General features: G+C 46.4%; 1 protein-coding gene and 1 long non-coding RNA gene across 3 annotated transcripts in view; both read right to left on the reverse strand.

The window, feature by feature from the left end:
* LOC122710943 (homeobox protein prospero-like) overlaps nt 1-18,854 on the reverse strand; it is a 42,221-nt gene extending 23,367 nt beyond the window's left edge. Inside the window, exons 1-3 of one of the 2 annotated variants that reach the window (XM_043929213.1) lie at nt 16,027-18,854; nt 14,919-15,398; nt 11,855-12,009 (exon numbers count right to left, since the gene is read on the reverse strand). In XM_043929213.1, coding sequence (XP_043785148.1) covers nt 11,855-12,009; nt 14,919-15,398; nt 16,027-18,648 — 3,257 coding nt within the window. In that variant the 5' untranslated portion in view covers nt 18,649-18,854. The remainder of the gene's footprint in view (nt 1-11,854; nt 12,010-14,918; nt 15,399-16,026) is intronic. The other variant, XM_043929212.1, reaches the window with a different exon arrangement.
* Nucleotides 18,855-19,608: 754 nt separating this feature from the next.
* The window catches only part of LOC122710944, a 111,487-nt gene continuing 105,054 nt past the window's right edge, over nt 19,609-26,041 (reverse strand). Inside the window, exon 4 of the long non-coding RNA XR_006346026.1 lies at nt 19,609-19,673. This is a non-coding gene — a long non-coding RNA (uncharacterized LOC122710944). The remainder of the gene's footprint in view (nt 19,674-26,041) is intronic.

The raw sequence follows: 26,041 nt of genomic DNA on the forward strand, positions 1-26,041 counted from the left end.
TGTTTCGCCGTAATTTGCGCCCGGCAGGAATGCACTCGGCGAACAATAGGAATACGGATAACGAGCCCTCGGACCCAGCCTCATACGGCCCGGACAATAAAATTCTTTAGAACGTCACAAGCATTTTTCTCGAGATATTAAATACCCCGGGAATGACGAGACTCTCCGCAGGCTTTACGTAATCAGGCCACCGTGCAATATACCCACCGTCCCATCAGGGATCTAATCAATCGTCCCCGAGACCATCGTTTTATTCACAATTCCGCATCGATGGCGGGTTAATGATCTAGCCAATGATCGAATCGAATAATCGTGGCATATTTTCCAAGAAATATAAATTTTCATACTCCTCTTCTGATTGTCACGAATCACGATTACGAAGATTTCCTCCCAGTCTCTCAAACTTCCAACTTGGGATCGAAACCGAAACTCTCTTTCTCTCTTTCTTTCGAGTTTGAGGGATCTTTGTTGGAGGGGGATGGAGAAGAGAATGAAGAGAAGAGGCAGAGACGTCTTTCGTTCGTCCTTCGTCGTTCGGGGTCAACGAACGGGTTCCGTTCGACCAGGAAGCCAGGAAGAAGACTCCCCGAGGGGGCATCGTGGGTGGGGAGGGGGTCGGTGGCAGAGAAAAGAATCTTTGGCAGGGAGTGTACCGTACTCATGCTGCAAGTAGCAGCTCATAGCGGCGGATTAGCCTTGCAGTGGCGATGCTTACATCCCCTATAAAGTCCCCTGGCATCACCCTCCGCCACCCCTTCTCCTTTTCTCTCTCTCTCTCTCTCTCTCTCTCTCTCTCTCTCCCCGCGCGGAGGCTCGCTCCCATCGAAACCCCAGCGCCCCCGCCTCCTTCGTTGTTCCTCCCGCGATAACCCTGCGGCCACCGCATTGTCTGCCGCCCAGCCAATACCCGTCGTGTTTCTCGTACTTGTGTTCATTATCAAAAAATTCGAAAAGGATACGATGCTGCCGCTGCTACGGCTGCCGCCTGACTGGTTGCCTGCTGCAACCCAGCCAGCAGGAACCCCTTATGTTGTACGCCACTGACATTTCGCGAGGGTGGTAAAGCTTGCTCGCTCTCTTCCTTGTCTCGTCTCTGTCCTCGTCGAGGATACACCCCCCTCCCCTTTCTGATCGTTCGCGGGCAAAGGTGTTGACAGCCAGGTAATTACTCGAGTTTCTCGAGATTTCTTTTCCTTTTTCCATCGGCGATTAAAAAGAAAAAAAAAGGAAAAAATCGATCGATGATGGCAACGAAAAATTAAGGGAAGGGGATGTGTTGTGTGATAAAGAAACGAGAGTTTCGGTATCGAACGAGAGGGAGGGAACAACAAACGAATTCGCTTCGTTTCACCCTCGTTCACCCGAGTTATTTCTCTCTCTCTCTCTCTCTCTCTCTCTCTCTCTCGGGTTATCAGAACGAGCGATGCAAAAAAGAAGAGAAAAAAAAGAAAGAAAGAAAGAAAGAAACTGGTGCTCCGGTTGCTTGTACAGGTGTATATATATATATATATATATAGCATTCGAGTTTCAAAGATGACTCCGGAGTCGTGTACCCGGTAACAAAGGGGTAATCCCTGCGGAAGCCGGGTCACGGGGCACGGGGAGGGCGGTGTAGGGTCGGCAGTGCGTGAAAACCGCGAAGAAAACCGAATAAGAAGAGAAATAACGTTAACCGGAAGTTTACGGCGCTTCGGGTAACTCGTTGCTAGTCTGACTTCCGGAGAGCAGGGAAAGAAAGGCAGAGTAAGAGAGAGGGGCGAGGGTGTTGGATTGTTGGCGGGTGGCAAGGCGGGCGAGGGGGGAGGGGGGGGGGTTGCGCCGCGGCGGAAGAGAGAAGAAGAATGGAAACCAAGACAGAGATTTCGCTGGCGGCTGAACGTTGTGAACGGGGTGTAGAAGCGAAGGAGGGTGTAAGAGGAGATGGAGGAGGAGGCAGCTAACGGTCGAGGAAGGCGAGAGAGGGTTGAAGGAGGTCGTGGTGTGGGCGGACCGCGCGCGCGAGAGACAGGGGGAGGGAGAGAGAGAGAGAGAGTGAGAGAGAGGGAGGGAGGGAGAAGGTGGCAGCGGTGCCTAGGCAGTCGAGGTGCACGGGCGAGAGAGAGCCAAGCGCCACTAATTAGTGCCAAGAACGTAATTAAGTAATTTTTAATTAAGTGACTGCCGTTTACGCGCACAACCACCACGTACGAGGTAAGCTGACTCGATGCAGGGTGCTTCATCCCGGCTGCACCGCCATAAGCCGGATTACCCTTCTTCCGAAAAATTCGCTTCCTCGCGGGAATTCGGCCGACAAGCTCTATCCTGCCGCGCCAAGATATCCTCTATCGTGCAGTGTTGAATCGAAAATACGATCGTACGTACGATAATTCCAACGTGCGATATTCGCAATTTCTACGTTGGAGAGTTTTAAGAAAGTGTGAATAATATTCTCGAGACGAAGTGCATTCTTTTCTTTTCTTTTTCTTTTTTTTTTTTTCCAGGTGCAAAAGACACGTATGCATGCACACAGGTATGCATTTATGCGATTAATTACTCGAAAGCAACTCAAACAAGCGATATAAATTTTTAACAATTAAAAAATTGAATTAAATTGGGGAGAGGGATGCAGGCATAGCGACAGGATAGGAAGGAATAAGGAATAACTGTATGGTTAATTATGGAAGGGAAGTAGTCTGTTGGGAGTATTGTCGGTATTATAGGTACCTATCTTCAGAAGACCGGCGTCAGCAAGCAATGGGGGTGGTAGCCGAGCAGCGAGTGTACCAAGTATGTATCCAAAGAGTTGCCACTCCATTGTGCCGTGCACTGAGTTTTTAATTAAGGAGCTGGCGCGAATTCCTCGAGATGTTGCTCAACTATCTATATAACCCGCTCGTCTCTTCACCGTTCCGTTCGCGCGTGTACACTCTTTGGCAGATGGGCGGATGCGCAGGACTCTGTTGCACAGAGACGCGAAAGAGAGGAACGAGAAGAAGAACGTTGGTGAGGGCCTCCTTTGTGCGCCTCAAGGGCCTCGCGGCGGCATCTTCTTCTTTCCTATTTCTTCGTTCTCTACCCTTCGGAGGAGCAGGTATATATATATATATATATACCCGTCAGCAAGGCCGCGGACCGAAAGTCAAAGACCAAAGTTTCCTTCTTTTCATTAGGGGGGTAGGTCCTGGCTTACGGAATACCGCCACGATTTCTCTTTCCGCCTCTTTCTACCCCTTTCTTTTCCGCTACCCCCGCGCTTTCGTCGTCATCGTCTTCTCCTTTCCCTCCCTTTTCCTATTCCTACCATTTCTTACCGTTCCTGCCATCCCCAACCCTTTTCCATGTTCGATGTATTACCTCTGGCCCTACCACCTCTCTCTCTCCCTCTTCGTTTCTCTATCGGCTTTTGTCTCAAAGAACTCGTGCTTGCTCATTTCGCCCGGAATCCTTTCTTTCTCTGAACGACCGGACTCTGTCGACGCGGGATGAGAAGGAAATCGAAAGAGAGGAGCTTCCCTCTCAGAAACGAGAATCCTGGAGCAAGGAGACGGAGTCCTAATGTCAACGATCCCGAAGATGTGCCTCGTTCCTGTTGGGAGGACGAGCCAGACGGCTTTCAACGTCGTTTCGTTTTTCGTCTTGCTCCTTTTTCGAGAAAAGAGAGGAAACGAGGAAAAGAAGAAGAACAACGAATACGAACGTTCGAAAAAATTAAGCCTCTTCAATTTCTTTCTTTAATCGTATTTCATACGAAAAGAAGAGAAATCCGAAATAAAAGTGTTGCTCGACGAAGCAGGAAACGAGACCAATTACATACATACATACATATATAAAAGCTTACATGTCGCGTGTCCAAAAACCGTAGCGACCAGCGGAAAAGGACGAGCGAGAGAGACTCGTGAAACGGCGAGCAGGAAGCGGGCAACGAATTGAAAGAAGAACATACCGGAAGAAGCGAAAGGGGTATGCATAGATGTGGAAGTATAGAAAAGATTACGAGAGCATAGTAATTACAAGGCTCGGATTCCTCCGGTTCCTACCCCCGAAGCCTCGCGCATAGCCCCGCACGGGGAGAGAACTCTGCGCACGTACGAGCTTTCACTCGTAAGCACGCGTCCTCCTGCACGCGTTACCTACGAAACGTCTGCATACGAGACGTACCACTACGGCTCGACATCTTTCTTCCTCCTTCCTCCCCCTTCCCCCTCTTTCTCGCTCGGGAGCCCGAGTGGTTACCCGGTGTCTCTACTCTACCTCAAGGCTCGAATTTTCTCCGGCTACCCAACCCTCCTCCCCTCGGTTTGCAGCCAGCTTATTCCTCACAATAAGAGAAAATACCGGGGCTCGGTCGTCATCGTTCGCGTATGGGTGCACACGCGCGTGCATACGTGCAAGAACACGCGTGGCGACGCTCGTGTCTAGCCTTCTCGCTAAATGGCCCTCGCCTGTTTACCACCACGGCCGCCCACGCACGCCTTCCGCCGCCAACCTATCCCCCCTCCCTAGCGTCAACCCCTAGCGTCGCACTTCTCTCCTCCTACGAGGCATGCACAATCTTGTGGGATTAAAACACAAGCCACCGGCGGTGGAGTAGCGGTGCACGCGCGTGGTCCCGCGCCTCGAGATTGACTGCAGTCTCTCAGCCCGTTTGTAGTCGAGATTTCGGTGAACGTACGGGCTACCACCTTCCTTCCCCCGTCTTTAATTCCACTTTTCTCACTGTTCCTTATTCTTTTCACTCGCGTGTATTTTCTCCTTTTCTTTTTTTTTTTTTTTTTTTTTTTTTTTTCTTTTCTTTTTGACACGATTCGATCGTTGGGTGGGAGGAGAAAGGGATGATTTTTTTTAAGGGAGTATCAGAAAGGTAGGTGGTATTCGGAAGAATAAAGGCTTTATTTTGAAATTAATCGTTTCTTTTTTAGTTCAATCGATGCATTTCAACGGGACAAAATTTTCTTTTCCGTTTGCAATCTACGTTCATAAAGACGTTTATTCATTTTTGTATCTGATTTATGAAATCGGTGAAGAAGCAGAAACCTATAATTAGATTAATTTTCCTTTTAAACGTGTTTCAGATAGCTAAAAATCGAAAATTAATCTTGGTGGTAAATAACTGACATCGCAAATATCCTCGTTGTAATTCGCGAAAACGATCGAGTATCCATTCATTTGTTCCCTTTGCACAAATAAGAAGCAGATTGAACTTCAGCCGCAATAAACTATAAGAAATACGGGAATATTTGTGTGGTTCAAAAATAAAAAAAAAAATAATAATAATAATAATTAGGAATCCATTAAAGAGATAAAATTATCCTGATTTTTCGAATCGAAATAAAATAATCCGTTTTTTTTTTTTTGTTGACGATGGATTCGCAAGGACGACGAAGAAAAGTACACGCTAACGACCGGTCACGTGCTCGTGGCCAGGTAGATAGGGGTTGGAAAAGGAAATTCCTGTTTAGAAAATTACCGCGTCATTACCCTAACCACCGTGGTCAACGGGGACAGGGTGGGGAGAGGGACGGGGTGGTAATGTCCACAACGAAGCACGATCGTCGGTTGATAAGAACGAGGCGAAGGAGAAATTAGAAAGAGAGACGCGCACCCTCGTTGAAGAATTATCGAGGATTTCGAGACGATAAGCAACCCCTCGAAAGCGTGACTGGGTAAATTCATCGTCGACTTCATTATTCGACTGCTCGAGAGCTTTCGATTCTTCGTTTACAACGCACACTTCCTCTACTTATATTATTATTTTACTCGCGTTTTGCCGGTTTAATCATTAACCCTCCTCCCTCCACCCCCGCGTTTATGTTTATCCACGTAGGTTTTCTTTTTTTTTCGAAGACACGTCGCTGTTCTTTACGCGGACTTTGTTTTTTTTGTCCCCTGATTGCGGGGATTGGGGGTGTGACGACGAGTCAACGAGCGAGGAATTATTGGTATCAATCGTCGAAGAAGTATGTGTGATCGATCGTAACTATTGAGAGGTATTGGAAAAAATTTCACGGTGATTTTTAATCGGTGAGTTTAGAGTTTCGTCGAATATAATATGGAAATATATTGATCCGCGTGAAAGAAATTAATTCTTCGAATAAAATCTTAATCTTGAAATATATTCGTTATATGCATGTTTGATTAAATTGAGAAAATATTTACGATAGATCCTTTATTTACAGCTTGATGCAAAACAATTTATTGATTTATTGATTTAAAAGAAGTTACTCACATGGAGCAAAGAATGTTCCCTATTTTTCCAAATATTATTTAAAATTTATTACTACAATTTGAAACAATAAAAAATTATTTTATAAGTCTTTCTAAACATTTAATACACGTTGTACGACTTGTATTAAATTTTCTTTTAAGGAAACTTCATACTCACATCAATCTGTAAAAGTATCTAATACAAAATATCCGTTATTAAATATTTCATTAGAGAAAAGTCGCATGATAAATCGAAATAAATCGCGCTCCTCGATTTTTCAATTCAAATATAAATTTAATCGAAACAAAATATTTCCAAAGAATGTATTTCCAGCAAAAAAAATTTCAATTTCCCGTCTCATAAACTTCGACCATCTTGATAAAGAAGAACATCCCTTGAAAATGATAAAGAGGAATCAATCCTTGTGCAATATTTCACCAACGTGACGTCAAAATATCCTAAAGAACGCCTATCCCCTATCTATTTTCCACTCCCTGTCCTCCCACGATTTCTAAATTGGCTCGTGGTCAGTCCGACGATCACCGAGGAAAGGAGAGAAAAAAAAAAAAAAAAAAAAAAAAAAAAAAAAAAAAAAAAAAAAAAAAAAAGAAAAATTCCCCGCTGAAAAAAAAAAGTCGCCTCTCTCTCGGTACAAAAGGAGGAGGAAGGGAGAATCGCGGGCGGCCTTTTATTCGTTACCGAGAACCAGCGCTGCTCCACGCGACGCAGATCCATCGTGGAGGCGTCTCTGTGTCGTGTGTACTACCGCTTGTCCATTATACGACATAAAATTCCTTCCATCGCCTCGAGATAAGATCTTCCGGGCCGAGTCGCGTGTCCTACCGTGAGATCTGATAACGGACTAACCCGAGTTCCCGCGCATCTCACCCTTTCTTCCTCCCTCTCTCCCCACCCTCCTTTCTCCATCCCTGTTGTTTCGCGCACAAACAGACGTACGGAGGCGTACGAGATGCAGGCAGATAGAGAGAGAGAGAGAGAGAGAGAGAGCGAGGACACGAGCATGACACACGTTCGAGGCGCACACAGGCGTCGCAACCCTGTCATCGACGACCCCAATCATCCCCCCCGGCAAGCTTCATCGAACGAAGGCTGTCAATATCGTCGTCGGTATAAGCAGATCCGATGATGTACGCTCGACGTCAACGAGTCTCCGTAAGATATCGGACGTGCTTTCGATTCGACGTGCGCGTGAGAAAATAGGGTGCGAAGAATCGCTTTGTGAAACCTCGTCCCTCTCTTTCTCTCCTTTCGATCCTTCCCTTCCGCGCTTTCCACGACTCTCCCCCCCTCTCCCTTCCCAAGCCTTTTCTCACTCATTACGTCTTCTCGATACGGGACCGAAGGAAATATTCTTATATCAACGGGAAAGTATTTTTTTTTCTCGAGAGAGGTCGAGATATCAAAGTGTAATCTTTCCTTTTTTTTTTTTTTTTTTTCACGAATACATTTTTTCGAATAAAATTTCAATTATCGAAACGAATTCGCGATTGATAAATAATGTATTATTTTTCGAAGAGGGAGTTTATATATTACGAGAGTAATATAAAGGATCGCGTGTTACAAGATAGTTTATAAATTATTATTTTCGACGAACAACGGTTAAAAGATTGAAATGTCTGCCGAATGAAAAGCGAAGTGAGATGTATATTACGTTTATCAATTTTAAATGTGATCGTTTTCCCCGGCTGGAATTTTTGATGAGAAAAAGTTAAAGATGGAGAATTATCATGGGTTATTTACAAGGGTTGTCGATGAAATATAAAATTGTAAAAAGGAAGGATTTCATCGTCACGTGATAATTATTTCAGGATTCACGTTTCTAACTACAAGGTTACTTCTATTCCAAGATTATTCCTCTTTCTCATTTTTTTTCTCGATAAAATCTATTATTCGTTTCCGTACGATTCCTCCCCATTCCCTTGTTTAAATACCATCCATTAACAAGATTACATTGTACGATGCAAATTTATAAATCATTTTCAATTATAAAAAAATTTTGTTTATGATCAAGGGTAAAAAAAAAAAAAAAAAAAAGAAGAAGAATCCAAAAAATCCAACTCAAAATATTAATTTCTCTGATTTTTATCGATCGTATCGATCGATACCTCCCTTATTTTCCCGAGCCGAAAATTCATCACCTCGACAGCTTTCTTATCTAAATCTCGTCCATAATTCACTTCGATTAGAAACGATTCGATGGTCGAGCCGAGGGAGATCGATCATACGCGCCCCTCAAATCGAACGTCCTCCATCACCGATTCTCATCGAAGATTGAAAAAAGGAAGAAAGAAAGAAAGGAAGAAAAAAAAAAACCGTGGACGATGGTAACTCGGAAGTGAACTCGGTTCTCGTGACAAAAGTACAACGTGAGGAGTGTGGCGGAGGGTGAAGGGTTGCAGTCCACAGGCAGCACCCGTAGGCAGCGTAGAATAATGTGGCGAAGCATTTCCGCATAGGAAGCCGTGCATTAGGCTATCAGATCGAGCACGCTCGACAACGACTGCCGTACCAGAGCCAGGAGGAAAAAGTGTCCGGGGTAAACCCTTACGTGATTAGTCGTCAAAGGAGAGAGGGTCCGTGGGGTGAAAGTGTGCCTAATGAGCCGCGAGATTGGCACCTTCGTGTCGTCCTTTAATCGCCATTTTACGGGAAACTTGTACGAAACTAATATGCAAGGATTATCAAGAGGAAAGTTGTCAATTTCTCCCTTTCAACGATCGTTAGGGTGGCCGACGGGGTAGACGCGGGTAATTATTTATGGACACGGCCAGGCTAGAAACATTGAGATTATAACCGTTCCGAGGGGTGAATCTTTTTTTTTTTTTTTTTTTTTTTTTCCTCTCCCTCTCCCGCGGTCAACTCTCTCTCCACCGGATAGCAATAGTTTTTTATCTGTCGCGGATGGGTCCGCCTCGAACGGACGTTAATTTTATCACGGGCTTAGGGTTAATTGCGCACCGCCGTTTCCTGCCCCCGTTTCGGAGGAACGAGTGATCAAATCAAAAGAGAGATCGAAAAATCTCCGTTCTCTTCTTTCTTCTATGGAATCTAACTAGTAATCTAGAAATCTAGTCGAGGAGAGAAGAAAGGGTGTATATATACACCTTTCGGTTTCGTCGATCGTCGTTGAAAGAGAGTCGGGGCTCGGAACCCCTGTCGTGTTCAGCTCGTTCCGTCTGGTTCGTCGTATCATCGGCAGAGACACAGCGGCGAAGGAAAAGGGAAGAATGGGGGCGAGGGGGTGGAAGAAGGGGGTGGGTTTAGGAGGAAGAGAGACCGAAGACCCCTCCGGTCCCGACACGACAAAATGTACCGAAATATATTCAGCCGGTAATTAGCTTTGTGCTTAACGGCGGAAGCCGGCCTCCAATGCAATTTTTTACTGGACGTTTGAAACTTTTGCAAACACACTCCGCCCGTTCCTCTCTTATCAACCACTCTAACCGATTCTCTTTCTCGCTGCCTTCTCGATGTTGAGAATGTTTCGAGAGAACGAAACAGGGCCATGGAGGGAGGAGGGAGGGGATGAGATTGGAGGAGCGCAAGAGCAACGGCACGAGGGACAACTTCCTCGGTGCAACTGATTCGCTCTGAGCCCTTTGCTCCTTTTTCTTTTCTTCTTCTTTCCACGGTGGACAAAACGCGCTCGCGTTTTTTTTCCCCCCTCTTCTCTTCTTTCCTTTCTTTCTTTCTTTTTTTTTTTTTTTTTTTTTTTTTTTGCGGTACATAGGTACTGCCTTTTTCTCCCGAATTCTGACGCTTTTCGATCGATATAGATCAGGAAATGATCTCGAAACTACCCTTCGGTTAGTAGCTTCGACTTCGAACAGGCGATTCGAACGTACGCGTTTATTTTCACCGGAATAAAATTTCGAACAACTTCTTTTTCTTTTTTTTTTTTTGCGCTCATTTTCCCCCGGCGGAATTTTAAGTGTACCCTTTCCTCATTTCCACGGGACCGGCTTTTTTAATGGACCTTTTCCTGCGTTAATTAAATTTCGCGGCCGGTCTCCCCTGCTCGCCCGAGTGCTTCGAATATTTCGTACGAGATCAACGGAACGATGATGGACACGTTCGATCATTGAAATTGAACCGTACGTATATTTTATAATACACGTATAAATTTTCATTGCTTCGAGGTGTAATCGAAGAACAATAATATAATATATACTCGTTATTTCGAATTCGTAAAATACACGTTCAAAAATAAAATTATTCCCAATACTTTTCTTCGAATTGGATAAATACGCAACACTAAATTAACACTAACTAATTATGCCTATATAACAAATTTTTCAGACATCTTAGAAAGAATCGGAAGGATCGATAAATCGCGATATTTAAATTCTACTAATTCTCTTAATCCGATTCCATCGCTTCAGAAAAACTCCATTATTCCTAATAACCGCGAAATAAAATGAAATAAAATCACGACACAATTAACCTAACCACGGAATAAACCATTCGAAAAGTAGGAAATATCCCATTCCTGGAATAGAATAGAACGCGGACGAGTTGAATGTCGGAGGTCGGTCTCGAAAACTTATGGTCTCCAAGAGGATGGGCGTCTCTCGCGATAAGAAAGCGGCAATAATGTAGGGACACAGGCACGCTCGTTTCTCGGCCGCCTTATATCTCGGATCTGTACTGTACTCAGCCTAATTATAATCAGGCTAATGCCTGCCCGGTGGTACGTGCCGGTACCAGCGATGACTCCTACGCTCTTCATACCTGGCCGCAATACTGTAGCCGCTGTTACTTATTCCCGCCCGAGGAGAGGGGTAATTAAGATTCGGACACACCCACCGTGACTCTCGTCTCTTGGGCTCTGACCGATTCTACGAAGGGAGTGGTCGATCCCTTGGAAAACCTCGTCCTCGTTTGCATACACACCGAACAAGATTCGCGTACAGGGCGGCATCCTCCGCGCTTCTTTTAACCAAATGCGCCAACACGGGAACCGGGGAGTGGCGACACGATGGTCAATCGTAGGGAGGGAGAGGAGGTGTTCCTCGTCGATTCCAAGGATTTACGTGTTCCAAGACGACGATATCTCATATCGATCTGGTTTACCAGGGGGATAGAGAATTCGAACGGCGAATGGACGGTGTGTTATGCAAATTCGTACGTTGGTACCGACGATCGGGGTACCCTCTTCTGGTAAATAGGGGGCATAACGCTGTTGGAGAACGAAGGATTGTTCCCGTGCTTTTAAGGGATTTTTGAGAACGTTTTGGAAATGTAATTTTTAAAATATAGATATATAAAATATAGATATTTTAAAATAAAGATATAATTTCTGAATATAGATATATTCAGAAATATTCATCCGTGTAGATATTATATATATATATATATCGAAAAGATATTTTGTAATTTTTTAAAAACGAACGGATGCTTTTGACGAAATAATTCTGTGTTCGTTGGAATTAATTTAATTGATCGAATTCGTTAGAAAGTTTATCAATTGTCGTTCGAGATAATTTTAAAATAAACAAATCGAGTGTGTTACAAGTGTGGAAATACAAATAGCAAATATTTGTTTCTGCCACATGTTACGAAATCTTGACCGTTATTCGAACTTTGAAACAATCCTTCGACTTCCGTGGTTAACCGTAAATTTCTCAATACAATATTGCTGCTACTCACCGGAAGTTGGAGAACCACTTGACCAGCTGCGCTGTGTTGTTCTTATTGAACCTGATGTCGGGGAAGTACATCTTGAGAATGGACGAGGACGGGTACCTGACCCAGAAGAACATCAGCTTCGCCTTCCTCAGATGTATCGGTGTTAGCATCGACGAGTTCACCGTGGTTAAGGAAATATCTCTTTTGCTTATCCTTGAAATTATCTCCACCATAAACACATTCCAACGCGTATAATATTATAGCCATTCGTCATTCCTTATGATAATAACATAATCGTATCGTATACAATTATTAACATCCATTTCTCTTTCATCTTTACATCTTCAAACGTAATTTATATTATTATTTACTATCCGATATCATGACGAAGAATCGTACAAGCATACACGTACAATTATTTTTCTATCGGAGGAAGAAAAAGCATGGAAAATGCATGGACCAGCAACAAAGCAAAATGGAAGAAGGACGAGGTTCTGTATCGGCAATCTGTTTCTGTGTACGCAAAATATCTCAAACTTAATCGTGTTTCCTTCGTATCAAATTGGATTAGAAATCGTACAAGCTGTGGATGTCGCGAGGGTAGTAGGGCTCGAAACGTTCTCACCGAGGTTGACCCACGATTGGCCACGTATCCTCAACGGAAGCCTTACCGATTTCTTATCGGTAATAGGATCTCTTCATGTGGTTTCATCGCATTCTTATTTGGTTAATCCTGGTGTCGAATCTGCCGCGATTCGTCTGCGCCTTAAGGCGTGCTCTTCCCGGATCAAAAATTTCATCCCTTTCGATCAAAGCCAACAACATTCAAAAATGAATTTTCATTCGAAGAGATATGAATTCGAAACCATCTTCTAATAATTCTAAAACGTAATCTTCCAAAATTCAAAACGAGATGGCGAAAGGAAAGTATCGGAAATTATCGGTGTGAAATCTCATGCGAGTGAGCGAGCGACTGTCGTTTCCCTTCACGAGCGAACGATTCGACGAGTGTAGATACGTCGTCCGCGACGAAGGACGACGCGTTTACGCGCGCTCGTCGATGAGCGATAACGAGATGCCAGACAGTAATAAGGGTTATTCCGGCGGAGGAAAGTCGAGCAGCGTGAAAAGCATATTTGGATACATGGAAGGCCGATAGGAGCAGCGACAGACAAGGGTGAATCCGGAGGTTGAGTGGTGAACAGCAGGTTGCGCCGCGCCGGTCATGCGCTCGACCTACCCCAAGAGGAGGGAGTGAAAAAAATGCGCCATTGATTTTACATCAAAGGCCGACTAAAAAGGCGGCAAAGAACGCCGCGCTGCCGATCGAACGACCCGGACCAACACACGCCGATGCAGTTCCACCGGCGTTGCATCGTTGCCGACGCGTTCGCCTCACGCCCCCGCGCGACACGCGTCTTTTTTTTTTCCTGGTCGAGGTGAGAGGGGAGACCCCCTTCGATATATTTGCAAGTGCTTTCGGTGGTAAGTGTTAGAGAGAGAGAGAGAGAGAGAGAGAGGGGTGGTGGCGACCGGCCGCGAGAGGCTACCCGGCCGGGTCATGCGTGATAATCGAGCTGCTGAACTTTTCGCGCCTGTTGATCACGCTTTCAGACGATCGTTCTGAGAGAGAAGGATGTGTGTCTTAACTTCGTCCGTTCGCCGAAGCTATTTTTACGAAGTCAAAGCGTAGTACTACGAGGTCACTTCGCTGCCTTCCCCGCTGATGAATGCGCCACGTCTCTCCACGTATTTTTGCGTGGCCGGTTTTCCATCCCGAAGGGGGAATAACGCGTTCAAGTGTTCCTGCCTCTTCATCCTTCGTCGAACGCGTCACGTTGCTACTGAACGCGCTTCGATGGATCCTATGGACGAGAGATATTTCCGTGAAGAACAGAGACCCTCCTTCCCCTCCCCCTGCCCGATTCGAGTCGATCAAGGAAAAAGAAGGATGGCGGCGAGGACGTACAAGGACGTTTAATAGAGGGATATCGGCGTAAGGAATAAAAGTTGGGGGTCAAGTCTGTGGAATTCCTACGATGCATTCTCTCATACGGTCGGAGAAGCAGTAGAAGTGGCTTATCTACGATAAGTCGAGGAGATGCTGGTGAAGGGAAGTTTCGCGGACCACCTTCTATTTCTCTCTCTCTCCCTCCCTCCCTCTCGTTTCCGTGGTTAAATTCCGAAATTGCAGGACAGATTATTGGCTTGCAAAGTTGGGTGAGACTCCGAGGCCGAGAGGGTGGGCCGAGTAGGCAAAGAACTTTCGACCTCGCGCGTTGTTGCCGGACAAACTCTACTCGTAGGTGCAGCCAACATTAGCCTAACTCCGTGGCAAACTAATCTAACATTCGTCCGAGCTTCCCCCTCCCCCCTTTGCCGCCTACCCTTACTCTTTACTCTCCGACTTCCTTCTCCTTATTGGAGCTGGATTGGCTTTTTCTCTCCTACAAAACTGCCCGTTGTTTTCCAAAGTTTCCAACCTCTTCCTCCTCCTCCTCCTCCTCTCGCGTTCCCTTATATTTCTCGGAAAAGAAACGTAGAAAAAAAAAAGAAAAAAGAAAAAAAGGAAAAAAAAAAGAAAGAAGAAAAGACTGGATTCCTAAGCATCGTCATCAACTCTTTCTCCTTTTATACCATTTCTCAACGCTCGTTTTTTCGCTCGTCCCTTTATACAGCTCTTTAAATACAGCGCATGCCCTCCCCCGATTTAATATCGAAAGTTCCATCCGTACTTTCTTTGGAGAACGTTCAGACTCTGTCCCTTCGCGATATTACATACAGTCGCGCTACGAAGTCGGCGGAGATTCCGCGCGTGTTGTTTCTCCAACAAACAGAGAGATACTACCGTTTTCGAGAAGGAAGTTCGACAGTTCCCTAACTATTACACAAACGGCGTGCCCCTCGTGTTTGCCGCGCATCGTTCTGGACGTTCTCCAAAACTCTTCCAACGACCAAAAGGCGAATCGAGACGATCTGTCTTTGTTATTATCATCATCTTTTCTCTCTCTCTTTTTTACTTTTTCTACGTTTCCTTTCTTTCTCATTCTCTCAACGACTCTCAACATGTATTAGAAAAGGATATTGTAGGCTGAATCCCGTCGTAGCTGATGTCGTCGGAGTTGCAGTCGTTGGGCCGTTCGTTGCTGTCCATCCTGAGATGTCCGTAATCTGGACTGCCATGCTGGGCAGCCGCCAATAAGGCAGGATGCAATGGCATGTGGGGCAGTGGAGGGGAGTCCCTGACATCTACACCTCCACCCGGAGGACTGGCAGGCAGGTGATGTGGGCCAGGAGGTGGTACCTGGCCTGGGTGACCCGCGTGAGGGTTGAAGAACGGTGAGTACGGCGAGAACACTTGGCTTTCGTGGAGACTGGGGTTTGGTATCGCTACGCTCGTTGGCAGGGACACTGGCAGCATCGGTGGTGGCGGGTGATACGATCTCGGTGGAGGCGGGGGTGGTGGACTCTCGCTGCCTCCTTGCGACCCACCACCTTCCTGCGCCAGGATTCTCGACACCGTCCTCGGCGTCAGCCTCGTGTCCGTCACCTGCGGAGGGAAATACTAATTGATGCATCGATTTTACAATCGTGAAATTCAGTCTCTTAGCCTACTTAAAACTAAACAACTATGTTTATCCCTCGATTTATTTCTTTTCTTTTTCGCTTCTCTTTCAAGTGTCGTTTTCTTTGTATCAATATATTTTTATTTCCGTGTAAAAGATAGTCTGACTAAATCGAGGGATACGTGTATCACTGACGAATAAATCATTTATATAATCACAAATATTGGATACAAAAGTATTCAGTTATTTGAATATTTTGTATGTATATACTTTATTTTGAAATGAAATAACAAATATGATAATTGATAGATTTCTCATTTTATATTTTACATACAAAATATACCAAGCGATCGAAATTCGTATTATTATAATAATTTATTATAATAATGTTAAACATGAATTTATATATTTTTTGAAATATTCGTCAGTAATACATATATTTATACACACACAGATATATATATATAGAATAATTTTTCTGATCAATTTAATCGAAATTTTTCTGATCAATACGAATGAGAGATTCGAACTTGTGGTAAACAATGCAACAAGTGAATACGTTCACTACGGAAAAGTCATCTATGGTATTCTTAATATTGTTTGTTTGCATAGAAAGATGATAATTACCTTATGGCGTTTCTTTTTCGGTGTCATTACGAGGGAAAGCGCCTCGTTCTGTTCCGAGTCCCTGCTTTCTCTCTCGTCGCCCCTCAAGTTGCAATATTGGTCACGTTGCTGCTGCTCTCTCTGTTGATGCTCTCGTTGCTGTTGATGTTGCTGTTGCTGCTGTTGCTGTTGCGCCTGCATGGAGGCCATGCTGTACATGGTTGGCGGTTTCGGTGTCTGGAACATCCTGCCCCTCACGTGCGAGGGCAGTTGATTCATTTGATTAAGATTGTTTTCCGTGGGGCCAGAATGCGGACCATGGGGTCCACCACCCATGGACGCGATTTGCGGGAAACCCGTAGACTGTGGAGGTGGGGGCCCGCCATTGTGGGGCCCCCGTGGCCCGTTTGGGCCACCGGGTGGTTGTGGCGCTCCTCTGTCTACTACTTTCGTCCTAGGCGACTTTCTCTCGAGTATTTGGCTCGCCAACAAGAGATCCTTGTTCAATTGCTCGGCGGCAACTTGCGCCGCCTCGCTCTGTTTACCAAGATACCTCCTCTGTTGGACGAACCTCGTCACCACCTTGTCGATCAGATTCGTCAAATACGAGGTGATCTCCGCTTTCAGCGTGTCGGACAGACTCTGGAGATCTTCGTCGGTGATGTGGGGGCCCGAGGTGCCAGCCGCTGCAGCGGCCCCTCTAAACACGTTTATCCTTTCCTGGAATTCTTTGTGCTGGAGAGGCGTGCTCGCCGGCTGCATTTGTGGTGTTTGCGGCGTGGACGGCCCTGTATTGCTTTGACTCTGTTGCTGCGGTTGACTCGGAGGGGGTGGCGGAGAACTTTGTCGTTGGTGTTGCTGCTGCTGCTGCTGCTGCTGTTGTTGCTGCTGCTGTTGCTGCTGCTGCTGTTGCCTGACAGCTGCCTCCTGATGCTGCTTCATCCTCTCCAGAGCGGCTTGTTGCTGTTCGAGGTAGAGTTTCTGTCCCATGTGATACATAGCGGCTGCCGCGGCGTGTGGGTGTTCGGTGGGGAGGGCCGGGAGCCCGTTGTACGGCGGTGGATGAGGTTGCGGTGGTTTGAGCGGTGGCTGAGGACTTAGGGGAGCGCCGATGCTTTCGCCCGCGTCCGAATCGATTCTACTCGTAAGCTCATTGTACTTTTGCTGCATCACTGCCAATTGTTCGTGCAATTTCTTCAGCTGGGTCTGGAGATTATCCTTCTCCTCGCGTTTCTGCCTGATGGTCGACGGATCATCCTCCTCCTCGCTCTCCTCCTCGTCGTCCATCATGGTATCGTTGACGGTGTGCTGGAGGACATGGTGCACCGTCTGTTGCTGGGGTTGGTAAAGTTTACGTTTCTTGCAACCGTTCACCGTGGCAGTTTGTAGGGCTGGACTGCTGCGCATCGTGCTCACGATATTCTCGACACGAGCGCGTTTCGTTTCCGTGGTCGGCGAATTGGCCTCCGTTTTGGGCACGATCGGGCAAGGGGAGTGGCTAGGGCTCCGTTTGATATTCAACGAGTCCTGTATCTCCTCCTTGACGGAGACGGAACCTGACCTTGGCTGCGTGGGACTAGGTGGTAAACTCTGCTCGCAATCGGATCCATCGAGATTCGCTCCAGGCTCCATACCAGCTTCGGCGAACGCCTCCTCCATGGCACGTGCGGCCGCGGCTGCGTCCTCGGCACTATCCTCAGCATCGCCCGGCATCACGGTATCACGATCACTGTGATTCGCGTTATTCACGACGTTATTTCCATCACCACTCTCCTCCCCACCACTCTGCACTGCACCACTACGTGCACTATCACTGTTGTTGTTGTTGTTGTTGTTGTTGTTGTTGTGCTGTTGAGGACTTTGATGATGTTGCTGCTGTGATTTAAGTAGATCCGCTGTGGTGTTGTTGTTGTTGTTGCTGTGTATACTGTTATTGTTGTTGGGCTGTTCTTGCAGCGCGAGCGCGGAAATTTTCCGCCCTTGGAGTATATCGCGGAGCATGTGCTGCGTGAGCTCGGCGGTGGCGGGATCGTCGCAATTAACCACTGCACCGGATTGCAAATTGGCAGCGGGGTCCATGCCGGCACCAGTCATCCCGTGGCCGCCCTCTGGCGGCGAGCCACCGGCGTCACTGGCCTGTTTGACCTGTCGTCCGAGTAGCTCGTTCAACATCTTGGCGGGGCCGTAACCCGGTGCCCCGAAGAAGCCAAAAGCCGCGTGGGCGGAATGCTGCTGAGTGCTAGGACCCGTCGTAGCTGTACTTAAATGACCTTGACTGCTTGCCGCTCCAGCTTGTTGCTGCTGGAGCTGTTGTTGTTGTTGTTGTTGTTGCTGCTGCGATTGCGATTGCGACGGGTGATGTTGCTGCGATTGTTGTTGTTGTTGTTGTTGTTGTTGTTGTTGCTGCTGCTGCTGTTGGTGTGTTGGTCCGCTGCCACCGAAGATAGAACCGTACAGGCCACCGCCACCGTGGAAGGATGGCCGGGAGGTGAAGTGCGGTATACTCGAGTAGTTGTTGCGCGGCTCGCCGGCGTCCACGCGCTGTCTGGTGCGCTTCTGCTTCTTCTGGAGTCGCTGTTGCTTGCTTTCCGTAGTTGCTCCGTAGGGGGCGAAATACTCGGTCTCCTCCCCCGATGACATCATCGGCCGTCTGGTTGGTCGGCCCCCCGAAGGCCTCCGCGTCCCCTCCCCGCCAGGGTTCCTTGTCACCCCTCCCCTTCTCGCTCGAATAGCCCCTCGTGGCTCAGCGCGCTGCCTCTGCTTCTCTACTCTACTATTCTCGCCGTTTCCCCTACCACAGCCGTCTTTTCTCCTCGTTCCTTCTACCTTCTCCTCCCCACTCTGATCCCCAACACTCTCCCCTCTCCACTTTCTTCGTCTTTGGGCTCTCCTTCTCCTTCTCTTCCTTTTCCTCCTCCACCTCCTTCTCCTCCGTCGCGCCTCCGCCGCCGCCGCCTCCTCTTCTTCTTTTTCCTCCTCCTCCTCCTTCTCTGCCGCCGCCGCCGCCGCCGCCTTCTCCTCCTCCTCCTCCTCCTCCTCCTCCTCTTCCTCCTCTTCTTCCTCCTCCTCCTCCTCCTCCTCCTCCTCCTTCTCCTCCGCCTCCTCCGCCGCCGCCGCCGACGACGACGACGTCGGCACCCTTCTCCTTCCCAAAGAACTCTAGCCTTCTCCTCCTCTTCACCTTTTTCTCCTTCTCTCCTGCCTCCTCTTCCTCTTCTTCCGTCGTTCCTCGATTTTTCTCTACTTTCTTTTTACTATTCCTCGCCCCGATCCTTCCGCCTTGGGGCTGACGCCAACAGCTGGGGCTTCTCGGTGACTCGGGCTTGTCGGCGGCTCGTCCTCGTCTCGGGATGGCGATTTCTTATCAGGAGACGCGGCACGTTCTCTGGATCGTTATTCCTATCGTTATTCCTTTTTATGTATCTATCGCTGTTCGTACCGGGTCCGCCGTTTTCGCTACTGTTGCTACACTTTCCGTTACGTTTCTTCGTCACAGTCTTCGATACGATGTTACTTCCGTTTATAATCACGAGAACTGAGGCCGGTGCTCTCGCGGGCGGAATTCTAGTGCTCCCGCCTGGGAGCTGCATCCTTCGAGCTCGCCAAAGGGCTAGGTGCCCCTCGCTCCCTCGTCTCGATTTTCCTTCCCGCGATTCTTCTTATCTCGTCTGAAACAGAAACCAGTTGCATCTGTTAATAATAAATAACCCGTACCGATTTCCTTAAAAAGGAAAAAAAAAAAAAAGAAGAAAACGAAAGGAACTACCGCCTCGTTCAGTGATACGCGATCGATACGATGTATCACGCTCGAAGGAGTTATACCTTATATGAATCGTATTTTATTTTAAACGCGCTCCGTATATAGAACCTCCGACGATTTCCGTAGATAGAAGTGTCTACTGTCTACTATGCACGACTATCGTTGACTTCGTGTGATATAGGGTATAATTTAATTGTTACAGCAAAACGAGTTTATCGTCTAGATTTAATGCGCTCAGTGAAATTTTAATTTTCCTTCGAATTAAAAGTGAAATCTTCGTCTTTATTATATTCCGTCCATCGAAGATCACCGATAACGTTTCAGAACAAGAACAGAATCCATTCCTCGTTTCGATCTGGAAGCTAGAAACATCGCAATCTGAGGAAGAACGTAGGAAAAATTTCTTTCGAATAAAACGTACGTAACCGATAAAATTATATCGGTTCATTGCACGATCAAGTCACCGGTAACTATAGGAGAGAATAGCAAGTTAAATTGCCAGTTAAAAATACTGCTGGTAATCGATCATGACGACAAGACGAAGAATAGCCCTGTAACGTGTGTGTATACGTATGTGTACGTTTTCAACTTGGGCCCAAGTCTTTTGCCGAGAGTTCTGGAGAGAAATGCTAGACAACGAAGACGAGGAGGAAAGACTATAAGAAAATTACTTGCATTAAATTTCTTATTCAGAACGTGGCTTGTTCCGGCGAATCGACTCTTCGTCGATTACACATATTGATCGATGGAGCAGAAGGAACGCGTTCCTCTTGAAAATTCTCAACTCTCGACGAAACTTATCCAACTTTGGATTTAAAAAAAAAATCCTTTCGCGATCTCCTTCGATCAGACGCATAGATTCTCTTGTAAAAACGACGATCCCTACGATTCACTTCATCTTCCCAAACGCTTGCTCGAGTCGAACGAAGGGAAAAGGTTCAGAGATCGTATTTCCACGACGATGGATTTTTTCGTGGATTGATAATCGCTCGATGGACGATAATCGACGCCCGTTTAACGAATTCATTCACCGAGGACAGGGCTCGCGGCGGGGGCCCCGATCGTTTCACCATTCAATTGCCGATACGCATAAGTGCGTGGGTGGAACACGTGAGCCGTTTGCACGCACGCGGACGGCCGATACGGTGTACTACGCACTCTGCTTGGTGTGCACCAATATCAACGCGGTACACATATCAACCGGTGAATGTGCATGAGATTCGAAGCAACAGCTGAGCAGCTTAAAGCACCTGCGCTCAATAGGCTGACATATTCCATAGTTTGCCTACGCACGAGCCGCCTGCGTTCGAGGACACGAGGCACTCGCCCCTATATATCGGCGAGGAGAGCGACTAGACGTATATACGCGCATGAAGCAACAAGAAGGCTCAAAGAGAGGAAGCTAGCGTATATAGCAACACGTGGCAAAAGCGTCGAATTGGTGGAAGCACGGGGATCGTTGTACTTTTTTTCCCTCGGAACGCGCCAGCTCCGACTCTCTCTCGTGCGCGTTTCACTCAGTTTCGCTCCTCTCTCTCTCTCTCTCTCTCTCTCCCTCTCTCCTCGTGTTCGCGCGATCGCGTAAGGAAGAGGGGGTGAGGGAAGCCAACAGCTTAGGATTCATCGATTATTCGCCTGCCTCGACGATGCATCTAATTGAATAACGATTATCCACTGTTTCTGTTTACCTCGTCGAATCAATGAGAAGGACTTAGGGGGAGGTCGAGGAGCGGATGAAAATTGAATTAGAACCTGACACTTCTGTATTCCATCGAATGTAATCACCATTCCTAATTACGACTTTTTTTAGGACTTTGTACTTTCGCCATCTTTAATTCTCTCTTCTTTTCAAAGAAAATTGAAGGTATGTTCTTCTACGAATTTTGGTAGAATTTTCTTCGCCACGTTTTTTGCGATTTGTTTGCAAAAGAGTTGGAAAATATATATATATATATTCAAGTTTCTATTCTTCGTACATGAGATATTCTATTCCGTAACGTACAAGAATATTTCAGAAATATTTTTGAATATTATCATGGTGAAGAATAGAAAGGAAGAAAGATATTGCTCCCCAGCAATTATCTTAGGTGGCATACAGGGGTGCGATCGTTGGTCGAAAGGGTGACATATGGTCTCAAGCTCGATAACGTCTACTCGATCGTACCTGCCTCGAAGAGAACGGAACGCTTCGAGGGGGGTCGGCAAAGTCTGTCCTTCCTATGCGTTTGATCGCCACTTCCCTCCTGCGCCGTCATGCGTGGGACGGCCAGGAATAAAAAGGTGGCCCGGCCGGAAATGGTTTTAGGAACTCTCCCACCGCCTCGACTCGGAAGTAGACACGCCGGGCTAATTACACGCGAGAAACGTGTATACCTAACGATGTGTTCGAGAGACTTTCGTGACCCCATTGTCGATGTTACCTACATCGTGAGCAGATGCGCTTCGTTCGATCCTCCGGCTAAATTACTTTTTTTTTTTTTTTTTTTTTTATTATCTTGTAACGTAAATTTAAATAATAAATTTCTTTCCAACGAATCGTTTATCGATAAATTGTTACTTAAAACTGAATTATTATTCGTCGATCGATAAAAACTTTTTATATATATATATATTTATTTTTTTTTATTATTGGGTAAATTTCTGTATTAGTTTCCGTATTGAAACATGTATTTCATTATTTTTACGCGTCTATCTTATCCAAGTCGATAGAACGAAAATGAACGAATCGAAATCGTTTTGTTCCCCGTGCTTTTATTAATCACGTCCCATGAAAGTGATCAAGCACCTAGACGAGTTGCAAAACACGTCAGGCAGAAAGTAACGAAACGTGACTTTGTCATTACTAAACCATGTACTTGCACGGGCAATGACATTCGCATCGATCATCTTCGACCTAGGCGAAAACAGCCTGATGAACCACCAACAACCATTTCCTGTGCGTCATGCGATATTTACCGTTTAAGCAGGTGACTTGATTTGAAGGGGTGATTGCGGGTCATATCGGTGGGGTGGTGGAACGAGATTAGAAAATCGCTGGTTGAAAATCGACTTGTCCGGTTCGTTCGAATATATAATCCCTGTCACTTTGATTCCAAACCGCATCAAAGATAACCACCTTGAAAAATAATTCGAACAATAGTCAAGAACAAATGTATCTAATAAGGAATTTTAATAATAATTCGAACGCAATCTCAAACGAATGTAACCTAAAAAGGAGAAAAGAAAAAGGAGAAGAAAGAGTCAATAAAGCAAGCAAATAATTAATCATTAGACTGTTAACAGAGGATTGGCTCGTAATCTCGTGAACTTTTCCCAAAGATTTTCCACCGTTAAGGGGTTACGGATCTAAGGTGGCCATTGTTTCCAACTATCGACGCAGATAACTTCCACCTATAGCCCGGGTAATTAAGGAAGAGACCGGAACACAAAAGAGCCCGGGGGCTAGGAAAGCGTTCGTTAATCTCTTACCGTCCATTACGCGGTTTCTATCGTCGGATCGGCCTTGCATGAAATTTCAAAGGGAAGATACCGCGAATCGAAATATTTTAATGAATCTATCGATGAAAAGAAAGAGGCCGGAAACTCGTCCGATTCTTTCTTCACCGCTCGATCCTCCCCACCCAACGAAACGATATCCGAACGCAGTGGAATCGATATGAAACACGAACAAAACTATCGACGTAAACCTATAGTTTGAACAACTTTCTTACCGTCTTTACTTGGAAAAAAAAAATCTTGATTTTTTTCTCCCTCAATAAACGATAACACGAATAGATTGCAAAATTCGAACAGAGGAGCGAATGTTTCGTTTAGAAAAATACTCTTATATCGATCTTACAAGGGAATGATTTTCCTTATGAAAATTGGTCGAAATAAAACAATTTATTTCCATTTTCGTGAAAAAAAAAATCTTGATTTTTTTCTCCCTCAATAAACGATAACACGAATAATCGCGATAGATTGCAAAATTCGAAGAGAGGAGCGAATGTTTCGCTTAGAAAAATACTCTTATATCGATCTTACAAGGGAATGATTTTCCTTATGAAAATTGGTCGAAATAAAACAATCTTATTTCCATTTTCGTGCTTCTCTAAATTCCTCCTGGCTTGGAACCACACCAGGCGTGGCAAGCTCCTACTTGGCCTACCATCACATGGTGCGCGTACCCCACATGGCGTTGTAACGAGGTACAACGGCATGTGCATCGGAATTCCACCCCCTCCCCCTAGATAGGTGTCATGTGGTCCGAGTGTTCGCAGGGGGTTGTGCATGGGAACTCGGGTATGGCCATCGGCCCATGTCCTACGTGCACACCCCGGCACGCATCCCTTCTCCTCCTCCTCCCCCTCCCTTATAGACGTACAGTTAAATTATTGTTAACATTCGTCTCGTTTATTATATCCGTGGACTCTTGCCCGCAACCCTTTCGCAGACCACCACGAACGCACGCGTATATACAACAACGTGCAAACACACGACGTAAACGCGACGTTTCACGACGTCTCTAATCGTCAATGTGTATTTACACGCGTGTACGCGATTAGCAGACAGACAGTCGGACAGTCGAATCACGAGACGAAGGATATCAGAGAGAGAGAGAGAGAGAGAGAGAGAGAGAGGAATAACACACAGGAATAGAGAGCGAGGAAGAGAGACACAGAGTTTCTGCTTCTGTGTCCTATATACACACGGAATGATACACGAACACAAAGGCGGAGGAACGGAGGTGGCTAGGTGTGCGCGCATGTATACACACACGGCTCACACGCGCTCTGCATATTATCGGGTTGCTCCGATGCAACAAGTTGACCGGGTGTCAATTGATGTGTTATTAATTGGAGGTTAATTGCGTTAATGCGCTGCCGACCCCGCCCCTCCCTCTCCCTCTACCTCCCCCGCTACCTCCTTCCCTCCCCCGGCCGGGCGTCACCCCCTCGCCGCCGCACACCCTCCGCACACTGTTTTATTATTATTTTGCATTCGAATCGTTTCGATTCACTGGCACGCGCCCAAACCAAACCCTCTCTCTCTCTCTCTCTCTCTCTCTCTCTCTCTCTCTCTCTCACCCGCGAGGCAGAGGAGCGAGGGAACGCGCGCGGGAGGGTGGCAGCGGAAGGCGGGCGAGCGAGAGGGAGGGAGAGGATTTAAAAGCGGCTCGGCCTGTCACCGATTTTCATAATTCACAGCTCGTTAAATTTGTTTCGCTTTTTACCTCGCTTTCCCGCGGACCGGTTACGCGACCCGGGGACCATTAATCTACCTTCGGTCGTTTTCAATGAGTTTAATCGCGTTTCAAAAACAATGTGGGTCAACGCCACGGCCAGCCACGGGGCCGGTGTTATTCCTGGCACGCGAGCATGACCTTTCCTGCGTTTTCATTTCGATTTCGGTCCCCATTCATGTTGCCGCGTTACAGATAATACGGCGCGATAATGAGCGCGCGTACTCTTTTACAGACACGGCCGACTCGATGACGCTGGAATTTTTCGGTTCAGCGGGGGATGAATGGCAGAGGAGGGAGGGAAGGAGAGGTGTATACCGTCTGTCTGTGTATACCGTGACATTGCCCGACGTTATCGCCCACCCCCACAGTTTTACCTTTTGCAAATTATCACGGGCGGAGAAAGATCACCGGTCCAAAACGTCTGAATTAAAGGGTGGAGTTTTAGCCTTAAAACTCTCTTTCAACGTTTCACGATAGAGGTATTCTTTTTTTTTTGGGAGGGGAAGAGAGTAGAGGGGATACGGAGGGGATAAGAAGATGATTTCGAGAGGGTGATATTTGGTCCCCCTCGGGGAAATTCGAAAAGGTTGGATCGCAAATCTTCGAATTTGGAATTTTCGAATCGATTCAATTCGGCTGCATCTTTTCGCTCGACGTTATTCCCATGACTTCTCTCTGTGGGAAACGCTAACGTTTAATATTGAAAGGTACAAAAAATTCTTCGGGCGCCCTTCTTCTTCTGGGGAGGAAGTAGGAACAACGGTCCTTGCCCTCAGCGGCGTAGAAATGCCACGCTGAGACGCTCGAGTTCGAGTCTCGAGGGACATTTAAACTTTCGACCAGGATCAGATTCGAAAATTTCCATTTCATTAATAAGTTATTCCTCTCGTTTTTTATTAAAATTTCAAGGATGATTCGATCTTAAAATCTTCGTACTTTTAATCCAATAATTATCCGTTAAAATCCTACGTATACGTGATAAATTTTAAATACCGCTCTCTTTCCTTTCTCGAGAAAATTATTGCTGTATTTCAACAAGTTGTATCTTCGTC

Source organism: Apis laboriosa, unplaced genomic scaffold (assembly GCF_014066325.1).
Source record: "Apis laboriosa isolate Shangri-la unplaced genomic scaffold, ASM1406632v1 scaffold167_cov148, whole genome shotgun sequence".
Lineage (NCBI taxonomy): Eukaryota > Metazoa > Arthropoda > Insecta > Hymenoptera > Apidae > Apis > Apis laboriosa.